A 17,932-nucleotide genomic window follows, 5' to 3' on the forward strand; every position below is an offset into this window, starting at 1 on the left:
GGCTCCAACAGATGTTTTTCTCACACGCTATGTAGACTGTAAAGTCCAACATCCATCTTGTTGGCAGCAGTTATGCCTCAACTCATCGTGCATACAATACAGAAAATGATTGGCTCCCACCATTACCCACACAGTATGATATAAAGGGGGACGGGGGGGACGGTTGTTTTCTCTTTTCTGAGAAGAGATCAATTTCTGTGGGGACACTTAACTCATTCCTTTTAATTACAATAATTAATAGCGTGTCATCATATGCTCCATTTCTGTGACGTATGAGAGAGAAGTTGGGTGTTGAGGCCAGAGTTGCATCAAATCAGCATTGGCCAAATCCCAAGCAATAACCCTTCCCTGTGGATGTTTTATGAAACATCTAATATGAAAAACCTGCTGAAACTGGTGGCAAGGAAAACTGATGTTTAAAAGTCCTACCTACTGTTGGAGAATGAATCGATACCCACTGCGCTTCAAAGTGGACCGACCGCTTAGGTCGTACAATTCCTTCAGACATAAAATGCTATTCCAAGAAGTCTATAATACTATTGTTTAATGAAACAAAAGCATTAAACTCCGACAGTAAGTCAGCATGTTTCCGCAGTACCACTTTTGTTAGAAAAATGAGTTATTCGTGGCGGCCCAGGTCTTGCCATCTATAGAGCTCCCGCCAGTAAACCAAGGAATTGTTTGGTGGCCCCCCCCCCCCCCCCACCCCCGCAGTAAATTTGTTACGGTCACTTGCTTCATCCTCACTGCCTCCCGTGCTCCGACAGTCCGAGACGGCTGATGCAGCATTTATCTCGCAAAGCAATTTGAGCATGCAGACTGCCTTTTGTTCATCCCGCACTTGTAAGAAAGAAAGCCTTAAATATAGATATATATATATAGATATACAGGACTGTCTCAGAAAATTAGAATATTGTGATGAAGTTCTTTATTTTCTGTAATGCAATTAAAAAAACAAAAATGTCATGCATTCTGGATTCATTACAAATCAACTGAAATATTGCAAGCCTTTTATTCTGATTTATTGCTGATTATGTTTTACAGCTTAAGAAAACTCAAATATCCTATCTCTAAATATTAGAATATCATGAAAAAGTATACTAGTAGGGTATTAAACAAATCACTTGAATTGTCTAATTAAATCGAAACACCTGCAAGGGTTTCCTGAGCCTTGACAAACACTCAGCTGTTATAAATCTTTTTTTTTACTTGGTCTGAGGAAATATTAAAATTTTATGAGATAGGATTTTAGAGTTTTCTTAAGCTGTAAGCCATAATCAGCAATATTAAAAGAATAAAAGGCTTGCAATATTTCAGTTGATTTGTAATGAATCCAGAATGCATGACATTTTTGTTTTTTTAATTGCATTACAGAAAATAAAGAACTTTATCACAATATTCTAATTTTCTGAGACAGTCCTGTATATGCAAAAAAATCAAGTTGCAGTCTATGAACTGCGCTCATTCCATTTCTTCACTCCTCTTTATTCTGCCTCTTTTTAACCCCAATCCACACACACATACACACACAATTGTGCAAGAGCACACATATTAAAAAAACTATGGTTAGGAATGAGCATTAAGGTACTTTGTTATTTTGAATTATTATTGTCAGTCACTCTTGAAAGTGTTCTATGTTTTTTTCTTTTGCGAACACGTCCATGCAGTTTGCGTTGACCGGCATTTCCGGGGTATCCGTTAACTAGGCTTGGAATTTAAATGAAGCAGCTTTTGATGTCTTTTATTAAGTTTTGAGATCAGTATTGATAACAATGATGACAATGACAAAGAGCCAAGTGCATACATTGTCTATGAATAATCACTGATCATGGAGCAGCCCCTTTATTGTATATGAAAAGATCCGTCTGCAGCTACATGGCTTCGACCGAGCCATTGCACCATTCCATACAAATGGAAATGATGCATTCTGTTTTTCCGTCACAGGAGAGCGGCTTCCCATTTTCCGCTCCCACTGTCAAGTTGTGCACAGCTGCATAAGTTTGCACGCCTGTGTGTGGGGCACAGGAAATGGCTGTTGACAGCATAATGGGAGTGTGAGGATGCAATAGAAATCCTTAATCATGCCTGAATCATGAACTGCAACACTCAAATCCACACATCATTCTGCTGGAGCTACTCCAGCCTCAGAGTGTAGACCCTGTGGGGTGTTTTTTTGCGACATTTTCCAATTTTTAATTTTGTTTGACTTTAGTTCGAGCAAAATCCAAATGCCCCAACATCGTCTCGCGACCGATATAAAGGCTTCCCGTGAGTCCACACGTGTGCGCATATATCTTTACGCGGGACATCTTCATAAATTAGATCAAATGCCACTTCACTGAAATCATATTGCAGCCATGACACCCAAAATGTGCTCCATTTCTCAATCTCTTGCTGTCCTTCTCAATTACATGGCAAATCAAGACAAGCTTAATTCAAAGACACGAGTCGCATACGAGTCGGTTCATCTCGTAGTTTATCAAAATGGAGGGGCCCGAAGAAAAAAAATCCAGAAAAGCGGTAACTCATGGCACGGCCTCGCAGATTTGACTGGCGAAATCATTACGTTTCAGGGTTTCGCCTTTCATGCAAATCACTTCCCTGCGCCTGGAAGTTCATTGCTAATGGCACTAAGAATCAAGTTAGAGACACATTCGAATACTAATATCCCCCAGTGCTTTGGATTCGTCACCTCGAGTGCCCTCTCCTCATAGCATGGCAATTACAACAATGTGCTTTTCCTTCATGGAATTAGGCCTCACCCCCTGTGGCGAGCTTCCCACAACAGATGCTTTGCAGTTGTTTCCACAGACCATTGGAGCCCAAATGAGCTAAACAGTCGCTTTATATTTATTTGGCCTGGTGCTTATTTGTATTTGCTTATTTCTTTATCTCTCCAATCCTGTATCAGTCTCTCCACAAAAAGGGCCAAAGGAGGAGAGAAATCATGTTTTGCTGGTCGTAGTGACATATCGGACTTAAAAGAACTGCAGTTTATGTCATGAGGAATGATGAGTGGCAAAGCAGCTATGTGTATGGTATGGTTCCAAGTAGCTGTGAAAGGAGGGCACTTTTTCATCTCCTTAATAATACATAAAGCCTCCTTGAGGTAACCTTGTGTTGCCCATACAGAAGGCTGCACCCACAATGCAGTGTGTCAGCTTACTCCAAGGTCCTTGAAATAAAAACATTCTGCTCGGCCGTATTCTGGATGTCTACAACTGACGTTATGACTATTGAAGTGTAATCTGAAAGAATATGGCGAGCTAGAGTTTATGTTATCATAGTAATGCTTCTCCGTGTCTGTGGCCAGCACTGCGGCATCATTTCCCCCTTTGTGTAGAATTGATTTTCATCATTCTTTCTTTCATTTGTCTATCAAAGCCAAGACTGTTATCACTGCTCATAGTAATAAATCAGGTCTGTTGTTTATTATTTGCTGTTTCACGACCAGTGTGTGCATACAGATACATTTCCTCTGTCAGACCTACAACAAACAAGATGTCCAGCTAATATAAACGCTCGACCCGAGAATAGGTTGAATACCTGTTGCGTCATTGCACGTGGTGATGGAGGGTAGTGAAATGAATATATTGCATTTAGAAATTGTGCAGAGCATTAACTTATCATTCACAATGCAAATATTTTGGGAGTTTATATGCAACCACTGAGAAGAAATGTGAGGACGGGGAGCACCTCCTTTTTTCATTTTCAATAACCGCATGAAAGAAAAAAGCACTTTTCCTGTTTTTCAATTTTTTGGGGTCGAGATAGGCGTCTGCTCACCTTCAATACATTGATGGGAAAAAAGAGAGAGCGAGCAAAAGAGCAAAATGGAAATGGTAATAAACATGCTAATGCTAGGCCGTGGAGCGGGGAAGAGCAGCTTCTGTACCCGTCCCTTAGCTATCTATTTGTGTGTGTCTGTGTGTGCGTGTGTGTGTGTGTTTGAAGGGGAAAAAATAGATAGAGAGCGAAAAGGAACAGGAAATGCACAGAGTATTGCATGTGGGAGAACGTGGACACGTAGACACACCCGCACGTTGTGCTCCAGACTAAACAGGCGAGAGCTGCATGTGATCGTGCCACCTTTCTCTTTCCATCTGCCTCTGGAGACCGTGCAAAGGGCCTTTTGTTGGCTCATTGGTGAGATAAGAAGCGGGGGGGGGTTGGAGGTATGGGGGGGGCTTCAGAGACTCGCAGAGCCAGCTTTTTTTTCTATAGGATGGAAGCACTCCTGTCAATAGAAACTCATTTGCCACGATGTGTAATTGTGGTACATAATGGAGCACACCTCATTCAGGCAGCCCAAAGCATTTTTCTAAAGCCATTTTCTCCATTCAGCGCCAAACAAGTCATTCTTTCGAGAGATATTGCTCAGCCTTTTAAGCTCACAGCCACCACGAATTGTGCCTTTGAATGGAATGTTGTGTGTAATCAAGATAAAATGTTGCTCAGTGCTTATTATTAAAGCAGCACTTTCAACCAACTTGATATTTGTCATCTGACTTTTATTCTCTTTGTTCACTGGTAGTAAACAAAGCGGCTGACCTTTCCCGTCTGGATTGTTACACGTGTCTGTGTAGAGGAGGCGTAGCTATTAACAGCCACTGGTCACTGAAAGGTACTGGCCTGAAGGCCACTTGGGTCTCCAATACTACCATAAACAATATATGATCATTAATCAAATCAGAATACACCAAAGAATATCAAAGCTGAACGCAGAGATGACTGAGTTGAAAAATATTGCTGAGCTTTTTCAATGAAACCACCACAGGCTAGGAATGGATGGCTATTTGCATAATTTAACTGGCATCTTAATTATTGTGTCAGGCATCTGTATGCAAATGACTTAAGTCACTCAGAAACAGAAACTTATTCGGCTAATGGACTAAATCTTATCAAGTTAAAAGACGCAACGTGAGTGTAACCAGAGTCTGTAATTTGGTTTGACTGTGCGCTGTGACACGAAGAAACATAGACAAAAGGACAGAAAAACAAGTAAAGTCACTCTTACCTGGGTTAGCTGGGAGAAAGATGGCATGTTAGAGAAGAAAGTGTGTGTGTGTGTGTGTGTGCAATTGTTTTTCTTTCGGGGTAGCTGAGACCTACCACGTAAAACAGTGAGTCTGGTGTTGGCGCTCGTCTCTCCAACACTGTTGGAGGCGACACATTCATATATGGCTTCATCCCGGGGCGTGCGTAGCGGCTGAATTCTTAGCACTGAACCAGAGCCATCGTCGAACTCTATCACCTGCAGGTGCGACAAACAGGATATGTTAAAGGAGATTTTTTGGCTCACAACGGGCGAGAGACCTTCCGCGGAGAAGTAAAAGACAACACTTTCGAGGACATTTGGCGATCGACACTGATGGTGATTGACACGGACAAAAAGCTGCTGCCTACCTTACACTGAGCCCTAGTGATGTTGTGGTCATGAATATTGTGGTAATACTCTACATATACATGTACAAAAAGTAACATCAGGATATGTGTATTGATTATATGTAGATACTGAGCATATTTGATGAACCAAAGATTGGTTATATATATGTCCATTTGTTATGTGTTCAGATGTGTTGTCTTTTAGTTAATGAACTATTCTAAATAATTGATGCGGCTGACTAACTTTAAGAATGGGTAAAGTTAGGGTGGTCGGAATTTTCGTGGATATCGTGTTGTAGAGTGAAATTGAAATCTGAATGTGTCCCACTCTTAAAGTTAACACTTTATCCCTTGGAAATGTGACACATTGGATTGTGTTAATGGGACAGAAACAAGCACAAACAGGTAAAGGTGGCTTGATAAACGATAACGGACAGTTGTACCATGAGGTGAGATAGTGGTACGTAAGACAGGAGCGACTGTATTTAACGAACGACAAACATAAAATGCTCACAAACAGGTGTTTGTTGTAGCTTATTCAGCTATTTGTGCATGCTACATGTTGTATACTCACTGATTTCTAGAAAGCCCTGTGTCATAACCCAATCTCTTTTAAGCATAGAGGTAGATTTAAAAAAAGATAGGCCTGAGGCCTCTGCTTCACACACAAGCTCACGCTCACACACACACACACACACGCACACACACTCATACACGTACACACACGCACAGAGGCCTACAAACATTTTAAAAGTTCACAATACATCTGTGCACTTGTTAGTTAATACACCTCCACATTTCATTGGCCGAGCTATAGCGGTGTTGGCATTCAAGCTTACAGCAGGTGATGGTAAAAACATTAAAATGCCCTCATTTCATAGTCAAAGCAGCAGAATTAGAAAGGAAGTCACGAGACCTCTAAAGAGGAAATTGTTTTTTTGTTAGGTGAGGAGGCAGTGCATGATTAAACGGGCAACAGCCAGCAAGCCGTGCGAAGCAATGAGAGAATGAAAACTAGCGTGTTGGCATTCAGCACGACGGGCGACGCAATGAACTCTGATAAGATTAGGTTTCTGTGGGCATGAGATGCAAAGAAAAGGCGGGAAGAGATCTCCGAGCTCCGTTAAGCCGTTGCTGCTTTGCAGTAGCGAGAATAGACGGCATCTCGAGCGGAGGGTGGAAAAAAGTGACATTGTGATAATCCCGAGGACTGACACAGAAATTAATATAAATCTTATCAGTGTTCTCCAATGATGTGTTATTTCTCATGGGTATTGGGCCCAAGTGCAGATTAAAGCTGACCAGAGATCAAAGCTTCGGCAGGAAATAAGCAGGGTAGGACATGCATTTCGATAAAGATGCCACAAAGCAAGAGGGTATTGCGAAGTGAAAGCGCGACTTCTCTTTTCACTTTGCATTAAGCTGGCAAATGTGGCGTGCTGCTAATGTAGGTATCTGGGTCACACCACAAGATGTTTTTTCTTCTCTCCAATTGCTCTTTTCTTGTCTTTTATTTAATTACAAATCGTTCCACAGATCTTTTGTGTACTTGCTCATTAAAACGTGTGCATGTAAAAGAAAAACAGCTTAGCCAGCGTGGTTATTAGAGCCTGCTAATGCTTAGTGGCAAGTCAGGGCGAAAAAGCAAGCGAGCCGGGCTTGGCGCGATGGATAATGTGAGTGCAGAGCCAGAAGCAGTGCTTGAAGCATTCCCATTTTGTCGAGCATTTTACATCAGAACAATAGACCTAATACCTCAAATCTCTGGTTGCTGACTTTCTTCCCCTTCTTGTTCCACACGATCTTCGGTCGTGGATCTCCCGTCGCTTGGCAGATGAAGGATGCCACGCCTCCTTGCAAGCCTGTTTGGTCATTGGGGGTTCTTAAAAACTTTGGTGGTGCTGGAGAGAGACACAAACAGAGGAAAAGATGACAACAAGAGTTAGAAGGCACGCTAAGCTTCGCAGACAGAGCAAGCAATCTCTCCCATCGAGTCACGCGCACCAGAAAGAAACAAAGTTGCAGATTTCCGTGTGAGGAGGTCAACACAAGAGATTGTACTGACTTCATTGTGTGAGTGGAGACTGATGATCAGTGATTACGATCAGAAGTTAAAGGACAGAGGGCATCTTATCTTGACTCTGGGAGTATTTCTACACAACTGTGAAATCTCCCAAGTATAACTGAAACTTTAGAGGGAGTTATAAAGAGGAATTATTTGATACAAAGACACGTTGGTATGGGGAAGAAAGAAAGGGTTTAGATCACTGGAGAAAAGAAGTTGATATACATGCTGTTTGATTGAATCATATTGTGGTAAGATATTTGGGTCTGTGCCAAGGCTGCAAACTTTTGTAAAGAAATATTGCCTCTCTCCTCATTGTTGTCTGTATTTAATACTGTCCCAAAGTAAATTCAGTAAACGTATAGTGGGGTGTATATAAACTGTTCACTCCACCGTACAGAGAAGACTATAAAGGAAATCACTACTATTTGTAACCCTTTGCTGTGTTATGTGTAATTAGGTGTTCAAGCCGCTAGTGAGTGCCTAATTTATAATGTCACTACAAAAGGAAATAAGTTCTTTAAATGAGGAAAAACCATTCAAAAGTAATCTATCTTGACAAACTGTTATGACTGCCACGGTCTACATGCTGGACTTAAACCACGTGGCCATCCAGTGTTTCTAACGACAAAGGCTGATATTTTCCACACGGCATCTTTGTAGAGAAACAGAAGCTTGCCTCTCCGTTCAGTAGCACGCAACACTAATGTCGAGAAAAGCAGCAATGAGAACGTGGGTTCCAGACACGGACCTGATAAGATCCTCGCGGTGCTCTGATCGGCGATGTGAGCATTCCGACGCTCCTAATTGGTTCCTCAATTCAGCACAAGTCAAGTGTAAAGGCAATGAGGATAGAAATGCTAAAAATGCAAGGGAGTGGAGGTGAGAGAATAGCAGAGTGGAACAGTGTTTGCTTTGTGTGGACATGGACAGGGTCGTTCCCATCGACTGCGGTCGCTTCAGGGTCCGAAAGCTCCGAGAGCCGCAACCATATTCTTGTTGTTTGTCAAGAAAAAATTAGTTTGGTCAGCCATTAAAACAATTCTAAATTCAGTTTAAATGCCCAAGTATTCAGTTGTTTTGCATTTTGCATGTGGCAAAAACAACACCAGAGGGATGAGCAGGAAGCTTTCTCTCCCTGATGACATTTTGATTTTGGAGATTTACATTCCAGCTCCATCATAATGATCAAGGCTAATTCAATAATGCTGTAGCGCTTAGTCAGACTCCCCTAGTATTTTCATCCGAAGCTCGAGTACCGGCTTCAGTGGGAGGTGTAGCTCCATCTGTCCCCCTGCGGAGCAACTGTTTGCCTTTTATCAATCACTTCAGCAGGCCATTAAGGGCCACACAGCTGCGGTAATGCCAACCATCTGAATCACCTCATCTGTGTGTGCGATTGTGCCTGCCCGTGTGCCTGTGTGTCGACTGATTTCCCCTCCCAGATTGTACTGCCCAGCGGCGGCGCTGCGAGAGAGGAACAAATTAACCTGCAGGCCTCATAGAGAGGTGACATAACGTGTGGTCAGCAATCAAAAGGGGCGAATAGATAAACAGGCAAGCAGCTGGGCCTCCACCGGGCAAATGAGTCCGGGAAATCACCTGATGGCTTCATGACATGCGCACATACATTAAAATAAACCCACACACGCTTCTCAGAGGCTCTCTCTCATCCGGCGCGCTGACAGATCTCACAGGTGGGAAGCAGGGTGGACACTGTGTAATTTGTCCGCGGCAGAAAGCGCCATTATATCTGAATTTGCACTTTATCTCGTTGACTTTGCCGGGGTGTGCTGCACATTGTCACCCCCGCCAAGAGGGTGCCGATGGGTAATTGATATGCTATTGGTGCTGTTTTCGCTCCGGGGCCATCCATTATGGCTCGGTGCGTCTCCCCCACGCCGGCTGTGATAGACTACTAGGACATGTAGGGGAGATCAGCACTGGAGGTGTGTGGGGGGGGTGGGGGGAGTCATCGCACAATGGGGAGTGATTGAGGCGTGACATGGAGGTAATGGTGTTTTCACAGACATGGCCGCTGATAGCACCATCATACCCCCATTTTAGGTCTGCCGCTGACAAACATCCATTTTGGCCGACTCCTCGTATCGCTGCAGGTAGACAAAGGCTGATTGAAACCTCTGTTCTCTCTGAACAATGCCATGACGAGAAGCTTGACAGCGACTAAAATGATTTGGTCTATGAACAAACGTTGTGCATGATGCAGCACGAAGACGCCTTTGAACACAGAAGCCAGATTTTTCAAGGATTGTGTTGGAAGACGACAACAACCGTTAAAACACCAAACGCTTCGATGATAAGAAAGTGGAAAGATGTACACTAGCGTTCAAAAGTTTGGGGTCACTAAGAAATGTCTTTATTTTTCAAAGAAAAGCACGTTTTTTTCAATAAAGATAACATTAATCAGAAATACACTCTATACATTGTTAATGTGGTAAATGACTATTCTCGGTGGAAACGTCTGGTTTCTAATGAAATATCTCCTTCGGTGTATAGAGGCCCATTTCCATCAACTATCACTCCAGTGTTCTAATGGTACATTGTGTTTGCTAATCGCCTTAGAAGACTAATGTCTGATTAGAAAACCCTTGTGCAATTATGTTAGCACAGCTGAAAACAGTTATGCTGGTGATATAAGCTATACAACTGGCCTTCCTTTGAGCTTGAAGTTTGAAGAACAAAATTAATACTTCAAATATTAATCATTATTTCTAACCTTGTCAATGTCTTGACTATATTTTCTATTCAATTTTCAATTAATTTGATAAATAAAAGTGAGTTTTCATGGAAGACACAAAATTGTCTGGATGACCCCAAACTTTTGAACGGTAGTGTACCTGCAATCATGTTAATTTCAGATAGAAAATAATGTCATTAGTTCAGTGTGCGCAGCAGTTTGGCCTTTAATCAAATCAAATGCGTCTCAATTCTAGTCGAAGCGCCCGTAACCTCTTAGTTTGTGAGGATCTCCTTAGAGAGGCAACCGTGAATTAATACCGGGAATAGGCAACGGTTAATCCAGTGCTAAACTGTCGCCAGAAAACAAATGAGAAGCAAAGCCTGTCACAAGCTAAAAGGTTGGTGACATGGGCCTGTGCCGGTTCTCCCTCGAGGTCATAATGTAACCTTGTTCACACCGCTGCCAGGAAGAAGAGCTCCACAGCATCCGTTGCTCTATTCTTCATGGATCAACGCCATATTAAGAATTTGGTGGCTGACTGAGAGCCTCTAACGTTTTCTAGAACAACCATGTCCACAGGGCTGAGGGGGCACAGCATTTCATGTGCCTAGAAGTGCGTATTTGTTTAATGGAAAGCCATAAATGGAAATTGGAAGCCTTCAACAATGTGGGAAGCACATTTTACTACTGTTGCTGCGACTATAAACTATCCTTATTAATATTGTGCCCCCCTTTGGAGGCCTTTTAAAACTACCATTTAAATGAAGTGGTCTGATCAATCAATAAGATTTTCTTAGGAGATCATCACCGCACTGGGGCAGCTTTTCTTGGTTTGAACCAGCAGTGAATTAAATGCTTATGTTCTGCAGGACGTTGGGAAAACTTAAGGAACGTGTTTAATTCAATTAAATTCAATTCAGTTTATTTTTATAGCCCAATTTCACAAATAACAAATTTGTCTCGGAGTGCTTTACAATCTGTACACATAGACATCCCTGCCCCAAAACCTCACATCGGACCAGGAAAAACTCCCAAATAACCCTTCAGGGGGAAAAAAAGGGGCCAATAAGTTGAGTTGATTGAGTAACGGAGGCCAATGATATCCTATTTTATTTATCGTTCCGCTACACTGGGAGGAGAGTTGGGTTCAGAGCATCTTGTGGATCTGCATGTATTACAAGTTTGTTTGATATTGGCTTAACTTACAGCCAAACATGCATTTAAATACTGTCCTCAAGTCTGGGTTTCATTCATAATGGGCAAAACATTGCAAGTCATCAGGGCTCCGGCATGACTAAAGTTTGATCTGCCAAGCCATTAAAGAGCATGAATCAAAGAGTAGAGAGACGAACATTAAGACACCCACTTTCAGTTGGAACCTCTATTCGGCACAGACACCCGTCCAAGACGGCTCGGTTTTCACAATTATACTGACTGACATATTCAATTTCATTTGCATGAAAAGGGCCATTTCCTCTCTGAATCTTTACTTGCAGGGTGAGGTGGGGTTGTGGATGGCGATAATTAATCCTAACACATTGGGTGGCAGTCTGCAAGTACCCTGCTCCATCTTGGACATACTGGTGGACGAAAGGAACATTTAAAGATGCCATTAACCTCATTCGACATCTTTAAGCCGCAGCCTATCAATTCTGCGCCATTGATGAATTGTCACAATGGCAGCAAGTGGTGCAAATAGGACTGAAAGGGGTGGATCATGTTGGAAGAGGGTAAAGGGGATACACGTCAAATACAGTTCTAGGACATTTGACTTTATCGAATCATTTAGGTGCTCTGCAACAATGTAATTATCACAGTATTTCAATTTTAATGAAGAAAGGTGCAGAGGGATGGGCTTGTTGGTGATTGTGATTGCAGTGGTGTGGTTGATGAAGTAACACCAGCACTATGGATTCAGTAACTGCCCATGTCGTGTTCAGAAACATGTGACCTCATGTCGTAATGCAGACGTGCAAACACCGAGATAAACAATGCAACACAAAAAGAGAAGCTTAACCACGCACACCACACACACATTGCATTACATTACCCAGCTGCAGCGTTATGATAAAAAATGTGCCTTTTGTGATGCTGAGGAAACAAACTGCACATTGTATGTGCTCACAAAGCAGAAAGAATGAAAAGGAATCAGAGCTTAATTAGAACTGTTGGCTGATTTGAATTGCATGCTCATCGGCAATCTTGTCTTAAATGGAAACTGAAATTCTTTTTGCAATGAGTGATTACTTGAAAAGGGATATTGCTCCAGAATGACTGTTAATTACTGGATCAGGATTGTACATTAATTCACTGCAGAGGTTGAAATGCAGTGCAATGGTGGGGACCCGCTCCTCCATCAATATTGTGCTGCTTGTCACACATAATGAAGTTCATAGTACATGCCTTCTCCTATACGCCCCCCCCCACCCCCCCCACACACACCTCCAAACTGCTAAAATGTGCTCTCTCAGCAAAATTCCGAACAGTCATTATGTAAAACTAATTCGGTAGAAGATACACAAATGTAGCTTAATGACACATTAATATTGAGGGCTGCAGGTCCATCTGGCGATGGGGTCGGGGTCTCTTATTTGGCTCATAAGACGTCAAGAGTCTCCCGTGAATAAATAAATGCATGTCATCAATTACGACATGGGTGCTTGTCAAATATTTAGTCCACTGACTGAGATGGCATAAATCATATTCCAATGGGACGTACTTTAACCCCACTAAGTGTCCGTTCATTCATTTTCGCTGGCACTGCGATGCAAGGCCTCAGCTTCTGGCAAGAGCTCAGCAGAAGTTAGGGCACGTTTATACAGACAGCCGCTTCAAAAAGAATGGCTAATGCACTCGTCCCACATTCAATGGACTGACAAATTATCTGATGGGGGGGCGGGAGGGGGGTGTGTGTGGATAGGGAGAACTGGGCTCCAAAGGTGCACTGCCTATCATACACATACGGCAACACACTGGCACACAGTCTCACGGGCGTTGCAATGTTCTCTCTGGATGGAGAGAACATTGTGAATGGGTCAACAATAATAATAAATTGGGGGTTTGGAACAGAACAAATTCTGTAAGATTCCATTAAATAAGTATAATATGGTTATTTATGGAACAGTGCCAATATTCTTATTCTGTGTTTCATGGGATGAGATGGCATCTGATAGGGCCCCCTTGTTGTATTATCATTGAAGATGAAGCAAAAGCTGATATCGCTATATGTTTGCAGAGCACAACGCGTACACCTTTTTATCTCTCGCTCTTCCTGTGTGTGTCGCTCTACCAGATACAAACATACACACACACACACAAGCTACCGCCATCTCCCACGGGACACGTTAGCGATGTAGAGGGATCCAGTTTGTCACTTAATAAAACGGCCCACTCAAACAGATGGCTTTGTTCAAACGGCCCCCAACGCTTTAAAAGCGGGAACTGAATCGCTGCTGTGGCAAATCCGACACATAAAAGCCCACCTCCCTTTGCGGTGGAAACCAAACAGAAGGAAACATATCAATATTGAATTGCGCCACTGATGGCGCGAAACCATCCGCAAGAGAGAGGAAAAAAAGAAAACGAGGAGAGCAGGGGGAGAGAGGGAGGTAAAAGAAATACCAGATTCTTCTGTAGAAGATGCTGAACATCTGGGCTGAGGCTGTCGAACGAAGATGCCAAAAATACAGAGGCATTCAATACTTGTTCATTTGTCTATGAATACAGAAATATCGAGCAATGTGTGACCATTTGAGGACACACTGTTGAATAAGAAGTATGAAATTTGGATGTTTGTCGTGTGTGTTTTTCCTCAAACATCTGGAAAAAAAGAGAAACCACAGATAAGCAATTCTAATTGCGAAGGCTTACTCTGTTTGGTAGTCAGTGCAGTCTATTTGAAAAAAGTTAATTATCTGATAGGATAGGCAGTGGCAGCCACTAACACAGAAAGCCATTCGTTCATTCTGTTATCCACTCGGCAATGGAAGGATTCATTAAATGGCACTGCTGCAGCAAAATGGCCAATAGTTATCATGCGTGGGCTGCACCGACTTGAAAAGATGTTAAAAATGGCAGAAAGTGATAAACATCCTTTGGCCTGCCAGCTTACTGCCAATGTATTCACGTGTAGATAATAAGGGGAAATGCTGGTGTATGATGCAGACGCTTCTGCCACACATGTGATGTAAATCTTATGGGAGATTGATATGAAAATATCACCATGACTGCGCGTGCAGATGAGAATCTTCAAAGCTGCTGGCTTTCCACTAGATATGGAGGGAGAAAAATGGAATGGAAAATCAAATAAGCAATGTGTTTGACTGGCTGTACTCAAGAGAGAATTACATTATGCTTGGGCCTGTCCTACTGTATTCTTTTACTGCAAAAACACATAATTGTCGTTGCCCTCAACCACAGAGCGGAAAAGCCTGCTTCATATTTGTCTCTGCAGGAGCAGAGATGGATTATGTTCCAAATCATTCCAGGGATTCGCCATTGTATATTTAAACATACTTTAATTGTATGGATAAGTTGTGCCAAGCCTTTTTTCGATGGATGCCAGTTGTAAGGCCAGAAGAGGTGACACATCCCCTGCCCTCTGTTTTCTCAAGCGCTTACAGGCTAACAAGCTCATGCTCCAGCAATCCTGCTAAATGACAACTGGCTTCCTTATTAGCTCGGATATCGTGCAAATGTCCCCAAGTTCATCAAAGGAGGTTCCACCTAAACCAAGCTCTTTGGGGAACAATAAACAGGCCTTTCACGGCAACATTCCTAAAGGCTACTGTATGACCAAGCGTCACATTCTACCAGTTTTCACATTGTTCAGGGAATATTTCACAACTCTGTTGGGACTAAATATGGACAATGTTGAAATCTGAAACTACAATTTAAATGCAGTTTCTGAGAAACCTGAGAAAAGCAATCTCTATGCATTATGTTTTCTCTGCAGCGAGCCGTAGTCATGGCTATCCTCAAACCCAAAAACTATTACTGGGACGAAGAATATGCAGGGGAGGTACCACAAACAGTCACACAAGGACGAAAGTGACCTTTCACAGGCCACTAATTCTATGCAGCAGTGACGAAAGAGTATTGCACATAAAGAAAAGGAAGAAAAATGGTACTGATTGAAATGTTTTTGAGGCAAAAATCACCTTTTCATTTTGGAAGCCAACGATGAGTGATCCGTCCGAATACACTAGCATGAAAGCATTCTGAATACTGTCTGATTGGTAAATGTGAGTGATGACGTCCTGCGATTATCCATCTTTGCAGCAGCTGATCTACTTCCTCAATACGTACGCGTGTGTTACGCATCCAATTGTGATCCGTTTCGTAGCTGTAGGGTGTTGACACAGTTTGATGCATACGTTATAAGAGTAGTACAGTACATGAGTAGTACAGACTATTCTTGGAAAAATGTGGCCACAATAAGGCATATTGACCATCCCAGCTAAATAGCTACTAGGTTTAAACCAAGTCTAGTTACACTGAGCCTTGAGCTGGTAGGTTTAAATGCTAGCTTCCTGCATTTTCGGATTAAGGGTGCTTCGATCATGGTTGTGGGGCCAATCACCAATCCCCAGAAGCAGAAACAGACAATACCGATGACAGCGTGTATTTCAAGCTTTCTATTTATCTGAGATGAGAAAATGTCATGTATTTTCAACCGTTCATTTATTGGCAAGCAACGTAGCCAACATATTCCACTCAGTGTTTTTCACAGAATTAGATTCTCTTTGTGGAGGTATCTGGGGATCAGTCGCTAAAAGCCTGTCAGTCTAACACAGGGTTCCTGTCGCCCAATGCCAGGATCCATTCCCGGCTGAGCTGATTGCAGCGGCACGCCGTGGGACTGGTCCCAAGCTGCTCCGGCAGAGAGGCGGTTTCCATCCACTCCCCAGCGATGTCCTCTTGCTACGAGTCCTCTAGTCAATCAGATGGCTTCATACCGAGACAAAAAATAGTGATGTCGCCAAATATTTTTGGGGCCCAAGTATATATGTGTGAGAAATACTGCACAGTATCTCTCTCCAGACGAGTTCACTCATAAGCCCCGTTTGTGCTCAAATCCCACAACATGAGACCTCTCATTACACAAGCTTTTCTTTTTTTCCCGCTTCCCGAAACATGGTCACCATGATGCTGCCCCAGTTGTGTTTGTGTATAGCATGCAGCCCTGACGTGTAACACAACTTCTAAGGTGTGTGTGTAGTCCCGCCATGTGGGCATTTGCTTTAATGCTGACGTCGATTCAGATCCGTGACTAACACCGCTATCGGTTTACCGGCCGATTAACAAGGCCCCCTACATTTCGTTTTTTTTGCACAGAACAGTTTCGCATTGAACAGACTGCATGGAAGAGGCTATAGAGACACAACTGAAAAGAGAAGCCATTTTATGATCAGCCTTTATAGAAACCCCAAATCCAGCTATTTAGAACAAACATCGTCCAATGGCGATCAGTAGACGAGCCTCTGTGCCGATGCAGTGATTGGATGTCTTGAATGACTGAAGAAGTTAATTAGTTTCAACTCTTGCATGGTATATTGTATATGATTATAATGATGTAAAGAGTTTAATTTAATTTGTCAACTTCCTGGCTGATTTAATTTCATCAAAGTTCATACAAGCATTCATCACTAATAATACAGAAACAAAATTATTGTAGTTAAAATATTGCTTCTGAACTAATTCTTAAATGGCCAAATTAATTACATTTTAAATTATTATTCATAATACTGAAAAATAATGTAATTTTTGTGTTTGTTTTGCATTAGATGAGTGAGATATCCTGCAGGATAACATATTAGCTGTGTATTAGAGGCTTGTTTGTGTCAATATATGTTCAACTAAACCACATGCAGTGCATCTAAGTTGAGGTATTTGAATTGTTAATTGCCAACCCCGAAAGAAAACTGTTCAGCTCGTGTGTGTGTGTGGCTACGTCTTTGAAGAGCTACAGTTGGGAAACAAATGAGGGCGGGTGATATCAGGGTCAGTCTGGCGGATGGAGATTTCACTTGGAAGAAAACAGTGCAGTGTAACCCCAGGAGCGAAAAACAACTCTCTGAGGACATAATTAAAATTCGCCAGTTAAATTAAGTGCTTCAGATCACTTCTTGATGTGTGTGGATATGGAGATGATTCATCTGGAGGTGTGTAGAAGATTGAAGTGGAGGACTCTGTCTTTTTGTGAACAGTGTGTGGGTGTTACTAGACACTCTGCTATCGAGCCAAAGTTTTCGGATGCATTCCCATCATCAACCTGGAAATGTACCATCTTAGTATCTGGTTTGAAAATAGGCTAAATCTTCAATGGAAATTCTATTTTGTAATGTGATTAGGAAAACAACACAATTGTTTTAACCGTGCCCATAATTACATCACATTAAATCTGAACATGATCAGGGTGGTGGAAAAGTTCAGGCTAGAAATCTCTCAAAGTAAGTTAAAAGAGCCAGAGATAAAGATTTAAATTGCTATTCGTGAAGCAGCTGACCAAAAGAGAAACCAATCAAAAAAACTCTTAAAACTGTCGGCTTCATGACAATTCTGGATTAAATAGTTTAGAAGTCGGTAAAATGGCTCTCAGAGTTCATGTATACTATATTTTTTTCCAACTGTGTCTGCATCGTGATTTAATGAAAAGTTGTCTGATATTTTCTCAGAGGCTGGGTGAAAAAAGGGAGAGATTTCTATGGACGAGGAGCCTCCTCGGGGTAAAAGACTGTTGGGGTCCGGAGATGTGGCCTTTGGATTGATGGAGTTTCTCT

General features: G+C 42.2%; 1 protein-coding gene across 5 annotated transcripts in view; it reads right to left on the reverse strand.

Moving 5' to 3' along the window:
• The window catches only part of LOC130211454 (receptor-type tyrosine-protein phosphatase delta-like), a 255,394-nt gene that overhangs the window by 59,948 nt on the left and 177,514 nt on the right, over nt 1–17,932 (reverse strand). For all 5 annotated transcript variants that reach the window (XM_056442153.1, XM_056442151.1, XM_056442152.1 and 2 more), the window contains 2 exons: nt 7,141–7,286; nt 5,113–5,254 (listed from right to left, as the gene is read on the reverse strand). In XM_056442153.1, the coding sequence (XP_056298128.1) occupies nt 5,113–5,254; nt 7,141–7,286 (288 nt within the window). The remainder of the gene's footprint in view (nt 1–5,112; nt 5,255–7,140; nt 7,287–17,932) is intronic.

The sequence above is a fragment of the Pseudoliparis swirei genome, chromosome 21 (genome assembly GCF_029220125.1).
Source record: "Pseudoliparis swirei isolate HS2019 ecotype Mariana Trench chromosome 21, NWPU_hadal_v1, whole genome shotgun sequence".
Classification (NCBI taxonomy): Eukaryota; Metazoa; Chordata; class Actinopteri; order Perciformes; family Liparidae; genus Pseudoliparis; species Pseudoliparis swirei.